This window comes from Amphiura filiformis, chromosome 13 (assembly GCF_039555335.1).
Source record: "Amphiura filiformis chromosome 13, Afil_fr2py, whole genome shotgun sequence".
In the NCBI taxonomy this organism is placed as follows: domain Eukaryota; kingdom Metazoa; phylum Echinodermata; class Ophiuroidea; order Amphilepidida; family Amphiuridae; genus Amphiura; species Amphiura filiformis.
In genome coordinates this window covers 40,595,486-40,606,936 of record NC_092640.1, presented here as the reverse complement: position 1 = coordinate 40,606,936, position 11,451 = coordinate 40,595,486, and the positions used below count along the sequence as shown (strand labels likewise).

Below are 11,451 nucleotides of genomic sequence, written 5' to 3'. Positions count from 1 at the left end.
AATTTGGGATAATTCACTACATGTATTTAGGTCTCAAATGAAGGTGCATTTTGTGGTGAAACAGGGCACACAGAACATGTACGCAGGCACTTCATTAATTTTTACTTCCCTTTTCATTTGTTTTCTCTTTTCATTTTTCCTGGCTACACCACTAACCTCACATAGACTTAAAAATAATATTTGTTTCATATTTCTTTAGATATTGATGAGTGTCTTGAAGGAGTCTGCAATTATGATTACAATGCTACCTGTGAAAATACAGAGGGGTCCTATGAATGCCCATGTAATGATGGATATGAAAAAATGAATGGTATTTGTATGGGTAAGTCATGGAAATAGGTTTGTTGCCAAAAGGGCTGAAGTTCACTCTTTACAGTTCTAAGATAATCAAGGTTTTGCTAATGTCATGTTACACATAAACAAATCATTGGAATTGTTCTTATGCTGTATAACAGTTAATTGTTTTAAAACAACAGATTGCTTTTTTGTGTTTGATTAGAAATAGTTAATTTTGTTCAAACTACCTGGGACTTTCAGTAAATAAATAAATAAAAAATAAATGTAGACATTTATATAGCGCTTTATGCCGTAAACAGCCTCTAAGCGCTTTACATTTATTCCGCCGTCATTAGAATATGTCGGAACCACGTTTGCAGCCTACAAGTGGCGAGGGTCCATCAGTACAACGACTGTGACTACCCCTAACAGCTTCCCATTGCACCTGGGTGGGGTGAGGCAAGCGAGGCAAAGCGCCTTGCCCAAGGGCGCAACACGGTGGTGGGACGGGAATCGAACCCACGCACGTCGAGCAAGCTCTCAGATTATGAGTCCAAGGCCGTAACCACTGAGCCACCGTGCCCTCTATAATTCCCAAATATATTGTTGAATATCAAATCTCAAGAACAACATTATGTGAAACAAAGTGTGTATGCCAAATCCAAAAGTACACAGCCTCAGCACACAGATTTTGTTTTATCACAGTGGCCCAGAGCATTCCATAAACCATTTAACTGCAAATAGGAAATTGCAGATAAGGCCAGAAAATAAAAGGTTTGTCCCGGAGCCCGGGGCACATAGGTATGTGAAATTGGATTTGCAGCATAGCCCTACGCAATCATCTTTTTTAAATTAAAAAGGGGGGCCTAAAATGCATTCAAAGGGAAATCCTGTGTAGCGCATAGCTTTTTTTTCCAAATAAAAAAAATAAGCTGCATAGCACATAGCTTTCTGACCAAATGTTTCTGAGACAAAACTTTGGCCGAAGAAGTGTATGCTCTGAATATTCTGCAAAAACCATCTCAGCTGGATCAGCTTCCCAAGTTCCATATGGGTGAATTTGGACAATATTTAAAATGCAGTAAATTCTTATTTTTCAGAAAACTAACAAGCATTAGGACATTTTCCAATCTTGTCTTTTCACCAAGGAGGCATATGTGGCACACTTGCTCCCTTTGTAGTCTTCCCCACAATTTAGTTTTGGGGACAAATATTGCCAAAGTTTAGGCAAACTTTTAGATTCCTACTAAGTGGGTGCCTTGAAATGATGCTTTTGTTTTTCAGATATTAATGAGTGTTTAGTCCCAGATTGTGGAGACCTAGCAGAATGTGTGAACACTCCTGGTTCATACTTTTGTCAGTGTCGTAGTGGTTACTATGGTGATGGCGTCACCTGTACAGGTAAGGTGCAATTCGATTCAAATTATTTAAGTATTATATTTTGGGGTTCATTTATAGCATTGAGGGAATGATTATTTGTTTATGCCCGAGGCAGCATGAAGGGCATAAACAATGATCATGCTCTCCATTTTATTGATAAACTCCTTTAATACACACCAGAACATTCAGTAATATACTACTAAAATATGTCAACATGATAGCAAAAAAATAAGCCTTGTAAGGGGTGCTCCATTAGATTTCCAGGTGTGGGCATGGGAGTTTTTGAAAAAAAAAAACAACAACAACAATAACTTTGCCCACTAGTAAGACAAAAAAAATCGCTTCACTGATGAGTAAAAAAACAATTCACCCACTAAACTCTGTATACAGGTATACATTAAAATTGAAAAAAAAATGTGCCTGACCTAATCTCCCATGTCCCTCCTGAGAATCAAATGGTGCTCTTGGCCAATCATATGCCCTAATGATGATTTTATGCTCTATGTGTAGAAATTGTAGCAGTATGAACAAAACTGAAAGGCCCATTCAGTAATCCCAGTGACAGTGTTTTAAAATTGTTTATAAATGGCTTAAAATTGAAGGATAAGTCGTTAAAATTGTCATTAGGTAATTTTGAAATGAACAATTTGCATAAAACAGCAGTATGGACAAACTTGAAGCCGCATTCAAATACATGTAGCTAATTTCTGTACTTTATTAGAGATATTACAGTTTCATGTCCCATTTTGTCTTTAATACATGGCTATCGACTTAACCACTCGCAGACTATGTTAGGACATCTAAAGGTATGACACTAACAAAGGTGCAAAATCTGAACTTTGATGATTTTTACGATTTTCCACATCAGCAAATCACTGAATAGGCCTTTCAAAGAACATGCAGAGATACCTCTACAAAATAATTTCATTGACTGCTTCAAGAATTTTTCAATTGTTTTATCAATATTGATCATGATCAGGGACAAGCGATTTGCGTTAAAAAAAAAAAGCAAATTGCACGGAAATCCGGGGAAAAAAACAACCAATTGTGTGGAGATTGCGCAGAACTTTTATACATAAAACATACATATAAAACACAAGAAGAAAAAAATGTCAAAATATGAAATTATATACCGTGTCATGTAGGGTATATGTATTTTTAGCATTATGATATCTAAATCACACAAAAGCACCCTCTATCTGGAGTTTCCCACCATTTGACCATTTCATACTTTTTACATGTTTCAAAGTACAAAAAAAAACACTTTCAAATCACATTTACCGTGATTTGGTCACGGAATCATTATTTTCACCCCTACTATATGTACATCCCACAGAAGTACCCCAATACGCGAAAAGTAAGCAACACTGGTACGAGACAAATTAGCTTAATGGTTACATTCTCGTATTTGTTAATTTGTCGTTACATTACTGTGACGCTTCAAACAAGGCTGATATTTCAATACAGACAAACAAAAGACCATTTTTGTTCACATTTCAAAGTGAATTGGGCTGAAAAACGTAATTTCGCAGAGAAAATGAAATTGCGCGGAGAAAGGAAAATTTTGCGTTGCGTCATACGATTTCGAGTCACAAAAATCGCTGGACCCTGATCATGCATGATTCATAGTACCTTGCTGTTTGGTGAAAGAGGTCAAGGAAATCCTTTGAATTTCCTAGCATATATTTTAAGCATTCAGGTGCCTTGCATGCACAGAATTGTTGTCCCTGGAAACAAAAACTTGACACGCTCTGAGATCTGTTATTTCAACATGAAAACTACCAATCTCTTGAACGTCCATTTAATAATGTAAATGTTGGTCAAAATTGATAGTAATATCAGATACCTCGTTTCTGCACACAGATATCAATGAATGTCTAGGAGCAAATGACTGTCATGAAATGGCAACCTGCAGGAATCTAGATGGATCCTATGAGTGTAACTGTAATGCAGGATGGGAAGGGGATGGCACTGAGTGCTCTGATGTCAATGAGTGTGATTCAGGAGCAGCAGTATGTAACTCTAGAGCTGACTGTACTAATACAGAGGGCAGCTATACATGTAGTTGTCAAGATGGGTTTATGGGAGATGGAGCTACTTGTGCAGGTTAGTGTATAGAAAATTGGAAATAACAGGATTAGAGAAGTCAGTAATTCAGAAAATTGTCAAATACATTGCCTTTGATAAAGATTCTGCTAGGATCAAAAGCTACACAGAATTTGTTGGAATAGCTTATTTCAAAACTTTAAATCTTGAAAACGAACAAAGTCCTTAAATCTTTCGATTGCCCATCAATGCTTTCTCGATCCTTATGATTTATGAAATATCAATTGATTGTTATCAAGTGAGATAACATTTAATCTTCATATGTATCATATTTAGAGAATAAAGGTAGATTTTGTCTTTTGCCTATCAATATTGTGTCATAATGGATGGGCTGGCCAATCTTTTTGAGTAGTGGATGCGGTACAGCCGGTATCCACTACAATAAAAATATTGGCCAGCCCATCGCATTATGACACGATATTGGATAGGCAAAAGACAAAATCCTATCTTTTATTCTCATTCTTATTCAGTTTTAATGTAATTTTTGCGAGAAAAACTGTCTTTTATTCAGAAAAAAATAAAGTTACTTTTGTGAGGACATCCCCGTTGTTTTAAATGAACGAAGCCATCACGAACATCTAAGCCGCCAAATTGCGTTCTTAGTTCTCGCACGTGTATTACGCGAATGCATTATCGCGCGATTATTGAGGAGCAACAAGCGTGCCGCCGTTGCGTGGCACGCTCACCCCGACTAATATCACTATCAACTATTGTGAGATATTATACACCAGGAAACCAGTCAATTACGTGAATTCTTTACAAGACGCACCCATTGAATAAGAATGACCAATGACATTCTGGAATTAATTTTGATTATATAGTTGATAGGGTTATTAATAACAAGTAACAAAGCAGCATTGACGGGCAATCCCGAGATCAAACAAATTAATTGGTTGTCGTGTCTTATCTATATGATTTCTTGTTTCAGATATCAATGAATGTGAGATTGAAACTGATGAGTGTGAACAAGTGTGTACGAATACAGAGTATGGATATGAGTGTGGCTGCAATGATGGATTTGTACTAAGTGATGACAGTTTAACATGTAATGGTAAGTAACATATATATCAGGCAGCAAAATGCTGTGTTCATATTCAGGGGTGTGAAATCTCCTCTTTTAAGCTGAATTCCTCTTTATTGGACAGTTTTTTTGAGGCAAAATTTTAGCTTTTTCTTTCATTTTCAGTCCATTTTGAGCATATTTCAGTGCTTTTCCTCTCTTGTCCTCTTTTTGAACAAAGTTCCTCTTTTTTCAATAGAGGTCACTCACACCCCTGTGTGTTGGAATAAAACCCTTGCTTGTTCTGTAAGTAATGTATCCTTAGATCGACTACTATGCTGTGTTTAAGACATTCAAAAGAACCATCTAAATGGGGAACAAGTATATTTTCAAAATAGCTGTTGATGATACGTACATACAAACTTGATTTGATTTAGCACTTTTCCAACCTTATCAAAGCACTTTTACCAAACATAATCTTAAATATTAAGCAAACAATTATTCGAACAACAATTTATAAAAATACAAAACCCAAAAATGCAATTTGAAAATGTAAGTCTTGAGTGTACTCTTGAAACCATTTACAGTGGATGATGAATTGATAATAGTGGTATTCATCATCAAAGTGACGTAATAAATCGGATTAACTACCATAGCAATGGGGTAAAACAATTTTTGAAATACCGCGCTGCACTGGTACGTTCTGCATTGAACCATATCAAGCTGATCACTTGCACCTTTAAGATTAGTATATTTGAAAGGGGCGGTACTGTATTTAATCTATGATTGTACATAGACATACACAGGTGATGAGTACATCCTGCTTGTAGGGCAGTTTGGGTCCTTGCATACTAAAAAGCCAGTACTGTACTTCCTGTTGCCTCCTGTCATACTAAGGCAGAAAATATCCTTGAATGATTGGAGTCCACCTCTCTCTTGATGGTGTGTGAATGGAAATGATGACGATAACGGTTTTGATAAAAGTCACTTAATTCTGGCCTATTTCTTCTATGCAGTTCAATCAGGTCAGGATTGTGTTGATGATACCATTACCTGTGGACCATATGGCCAATGTGTACGCAGTAGTGATGGTACTACTGATGTGTGTGTATGCAATCAAGGAGCAGAACTCAGTGGAACATCATGTAATGGTAAGATGTACACATGCCCCCTTCCACTTCCACACACCCCCACCCCCACCCCCACATATACTACTGATGAGTGTGTATGCAATCAAGGAGCACAACTCAGTGGAACATCATGTAATGGTAAGATGTACACTCACATGCATGTATGTGCTGATGCAAATGGGTGTATGTATGCATGCATGTTACCTAACATGCACTTGCACAACCCTACATGTAAGCGCTGCCAAACAGGACATCAAAGCTTAACCCATTGTGTTATTCAATTGTGGGACATTGACACACATTCCCATTTTGGTATTTCAATGCATTCTGTGGACATGACTTAACACGCTTGTGGTATGTTTATATAGTGCCTTATCAAGGGGTCTGGGCACTCAACTTGCAATAGAAACAGTTTCTATTGCGTGTTAAGTGCCTAGATCTTGTAAATAAGTTATTTACAAACTTATGCTTGCAACTAAAAACTACACTAAAATTTAAATAGCATCTAAAGACTACACATGATAAAAATGACAATAGCTGAGTGAAAATTGTTTATGAGAACACACAAAGAAATTTGTGAGTTCTCATGAACACAAAAAAAAATTGGGTATAGCCACACTGGTGCCTGTTGTGATCCAGGAGGTAGAACAATAGTTTTGGACATTTATATTATAGTAATAGTAATGTTTTACCAAGCAAAATAACTCTTGTTATGCTTGTCTCTAAGATATTGACGAGTGTGCAGCTGATGATACCAATGATTGTGATGAAACATGTACCAATCAGGAACCTGGGTATATCTGTAGCTGTGAAGGTGGCTATGAATTACATAATGATCAGAGAACTTGTAGAGGTGAGTACAATGATGTGTAGACTGACATACAGACAGACATGCACCAATGTCATCATTGGTCAATGGTCATGATGGCTATGAACTAGATGATGATCAGAGAGGTGATTATAATTTCTTAACCCACTTTGCCATTTTACTCTTACCACCAGACATTGATGAATGCAGCATGATAAATGATTGCCACACATCAGCTTCATGTACCAACATAGATGGGTCATATACATGTACTTGTAATACCGGCTACACAGGAAATGGGACTGTCTGTAGAAGTAAGAAATCTATAAGCAGTGGGGTGGGTGTGTAAGTGTGAATTTGAAGAGAAAAAAAACAGGAATTTATAGGACAAAGGTCAGTTCATTACCTTGGAACTGCTTGGTGATACACCTGCAACAGGGTCTTCCCCACTTGACAACAGAGATCTATTTATTATTATATATCTCATATATATATTCCAAATAGAGGTGAAACCATCTAAAAATGGTAAAGTGCTCAACCATAAAGGGAGCTTATTAAAACATAAGATTTGGACTTGTATATACTACATGTCTTGACAGATCTGTTTCGTAAAGGCCATTAGGCCCTCACTCATCAGAAGAATTCTGTCATCATTATGCATCGAGTCTTCTGATGAGTGAGGGCCTAACGGCCTTTACGAAACAGATCTGTCAAGACATGTAGTATATACAAGTCCAAATCTTATGTTTTTATATCTCATATATAAATTCCTGTCATCCGATTGGTTGAAAGTGCAGTCATTTAATTAACTATGCCCGCAAAATAAACTATGGACCGGTCATGGAAATGAACCGGTCACGTGTGTCCCGATCAAACTCGCAATCGCAACATCCATGGAGCCATTCGGTATATATAAAACAAATATGGACTGCTTTATATTCAGGACATGGTTAAGATTATTGGTGATCTCAAAACCATGCTATGACCCTCGGCTGCACCTCGGGTCATAGCATGGTTTTGAGATCACCACCCCTCATAGCAGTCAATATTTGTATACTATGATAGATGGATAGTCAACCTCTATAATAGAGGGCAAATAATACATTATTAGATATAGGGGTTCACATTCTGCTATGGCATAAAGAATCAAGACTTTATAAATATGATTGGTTCTCTACCATGTGACTTTTGAACACTCAAATAGGGTAGTATAGCAAACTGGGGACATTTGACCCACTTGTATGTATAAATGTCAATTTCAATTTTAAAGTTTGACACTTCTACATACACTTGTGTGTCCATGCATGTTTTGCAAGAAGGTTTTTGTTTTCGTGTTCATGTCATTTTTGTGTGCACGGTCGTTAGAGAGTGGCATAGGGCACTACATGTGGTTATAATGCATATGGTGTTGGGGGGGAAGATGGAATATCACTATTGGATTAGTATGTAATCAAGAAATCTTCACAAACCTAAATGTGTTCTGTGGTGCCAAATCAAAATTATGTTATTCTAAAACCGTTGGGGCACGACATAGTTGGTGAAAACGGGTTAGGTGTGTGTATTGGGATGGGTGCGTATAGGTGAATTGTGTGTGTTCATGTATGGGTGTGTCTTTACACATGTTTGTTCTGTACCAGACAACCTTCAGAGTGAGAACTGGGAAAAGAAATGTGTACTGTTGTTTAGTTACAATGAATCCTTTAGATACGGGTATTTACCACGGACTGTCACAATCCGTTCCAGTGCTGTATTAGTATACAGGATCTTAATGTACTTTTAAGTACATACTTCAAAGTTATGTTAAGATGTCATTCCTGTGTACATAGAGTCACACCTGTACATTTACCTTGCAGTTAGTTTCAAAAAGAGTAGGGTTTAATCATGAACGGTCACAATCTATTCTAGTGCTGTTAGAGTATACATAATTTTATGTACAGATATGATGTATGCCAGAACAGCACTCAAGGGGGTAGTGATACTTATATTTACTGTAAAGAGTGATGCTTTGAGATGTTTGTAACGTTAAAATCACTTAACACATAAGGTATATAATAATAACAAGACAGTAAGAAAACTTGTCAAACTTGTTGTTTTATATATATTATCCCCAGATATTGATGAGTGTACTATGGACCCATGTGATGTAGATGCAGAATGCACTGACACCCCTGGATCATATCAATGTGTCTGTAATACTGGTTACCAAGGAGATGGGTACAACATCTGTGATGACATCAATGAGTGTAATAATGCTGGCTGTGATGTGCAGGCTATATGTAGTAACACAGAAGGATCATATATATGCGAATGTGACCAGGGCTATTTTGGAGATGGTGCAACGTGTGAAGGTACATTATAGTTTTCAACACATTAATACAGATCTTTATGAAACTGATTAATTCCAGGAAATCTTATTCATAAATATATATCTAATCCATTATTTCATCAGTTGCTATACAAGCCTTCATGTCAGTCAGGGTTGACAGTTTACTGGAGTATACCTGTGTTTTCCAGTCAGTTGGCAAATGTCAGTGAAATAGCATCTCTGATAATGCATTGATCGATAGACCCTCATATCCAAGCACAGCAGTTACCACACAGTGCGTGGCTTGTCTTGCATATTTTGCGGGATATTTTGAAATGAGCCTACATGTTTTCCTATACTGATAGACTCTAGAAATACCAACATAAATCATCAAAGAACATTACTTTAAGAATTATTGCAGTACCAAAATCAGTAGGAATGGAAAATGTACGGTGTACACATCCCAGACAAAATTTAAACGAGTTTCTGTATCTCCACAAAATGATCATATTTTTTCTCCAAAATTCTATGTAAATGATTTTCAATGCTACACAGAAATTATGTTCAACAAATGATAGACATTTTACACAATTTGACATAACTTTAGAAACTATTGGAATATTTTGATGGTTTTGTTTTGTAGGGCAACATGAGTAAATAATAAGAAATCAAACATTGCTCCCTCGGCGGAACTTGCATGTAATCAAAGGTTGTAAAATATAATCTGATAACAATAGCTATCAATAATCTGTTTCCAGTCCCCTCATACACATTCCCTGAATTATCCAAGTACAACTTATTGAAATCAAATCTGATTTTGACAAAGCTAGTTGATAAGTCTAAAAAGATGTAAAACAAAATATTATTTATTTTCCTGAATCCAGATATCAATGAATGTACAAGCTTCAACAACCCTGATGACTGTCCAGCAAACTCTGTATGTATCAACATTGCTGGGTCATACAGGTGTATGTGTAATGTGGGCTATGAGGAGTCTACAGTTGCCAATGAAGAGTTCATGTGTCTAGGTATGTGATACAAACTCCCTATGTATCAATACTGCAGGGTTATTCAGGTGTATGTTTAGCATGGGCTCTGAGCAGTCGACACTGGTTACCAATGAGAGATTAGCATGTCAAGGAAGTGATACAAACTCCTTATGTATTAATATGCATTGCAGGGTCATTCAGGTGTGTGTGTAACATGTTCTATGAGTCAACATATGTTGTCAATGAGCAGTTCACATGTCTTGAAAAAGGCGAAAAAAAAACACCCTGATTTACAGGCGAATATGGACTTTTCAAGTAGGGATGGTTGGTTGGGTGTTTTTTCCTTGAGGCTAAAATTAGTACCCTAAAATGGCACCAAAAGCTTTTTTTTTTGCAAATAAATTTGAAAATGTCGAGTCAAAATCAATCAATTTTGGCTCAAATATGGCTGATTTTACATGATTTTAGCAAAAATAGTTTAAAAAACAAACATATTTTTCCCCAAAATGCAAAATCTGTATCGTTAGGGCCCATAGAAAATAAAAGTATACACATTAACCATTCGTTTTTTGGATCAAAGAATTTATACCAATTAGCTTACAACAAAAAGACTTGTGTAGTCTGCATTGTTTTGGTCATGAATTAGAAGCCTGTTTTGTCAATCAAATTGGGGTGGGGTGAAATCCAAAGGTTACGAGAATTTCCTGAATTTTTTTTTTTTTTCAATTTTGTTGTTTTGACCGGGGGTGCTCTGAAGACTTTCTTTTTGATCTTTGTGAATATAAAATATTTGAACTAATATCACCAACTTCCAGTAAGTTTTTGCCCCAAATTAAAATTTGATTAGGATAGTACCTTTAGATCAGAGCCCTTGATATGGCCAAGAAGGTCCAGTGAATCCAAATAAACTAAATCCAAACAGGCTTATTCCTTGCTAAAGGCCACCATGGCTTTAGAGGTTTAAGATACCACTAGAGCTGGGCAGTGCTTGAAAAAAAGGTGGAACTATTTTTTGCATGGCATTTAAAATGGTGCTTAACTAGAGCGCTTACCGCACCATAGCTGAACCATGGGGCTTTGGCAGTATATTGTGGTACATGAATATTAATTATTTTAAACATGTTTAGAATGTCATAAGGATCATTGCATTTAAATTTCAGCTCAATTGGAGCATTTCGATAACTTGACCTTTGACCCCTTTATGACCCCTTAATGACCTTAAATGAATATTAAATTATTTTAAACATGTTTAGAATGTCATAAGGATCATTGCATTTAAATTTCAGCTCAATTGAACCATTTTGAAAACTTGACCTTTGACCCCTTTATTGACCCTTAATGACCTTAAATGAATTTAAAAATATTTTAAACGTGTTTAGAATGTCTTAAAGATCATTGCATTTAATTATCAGCTCAATTGGAGCATTTTTGGAAACTTGACCTTTGACCCCTTTATG

The 11,451-nt window shown here is 36.4% G+C and overlaps 1 protein-coding gene across 1 annotated transcript; it reads left to right on the top strand.

The window, feature by feature from the left end:
• The first annotated feature begins 197 nt into the window (after positions 1-197).
• LOC140167660 (uncharacterized) lies at positions 198-9,059 on the top strand. Its single transcript, XM_072190957.1, has 8 exons — positions 198-322; positions 1,561-1,677; positions 3,520-3,762; positions 4,691-4,813; positions 5,779-5,913; positions 6,620-6,745; positions 6,895-7,014; positions 8,812-9,059. The coding sequence occupies exons 1-8, from the start codon at positions 304-306 to the stop codon at positions 9,057-9,059; spliced, it is 1,131 nt and encodes a 376-aa protein (XP_072047058.1). The 5' UTR covers positions 198-303.
• Positions 9,060-11,451: the final 2,392 nt, after the last annotated feature.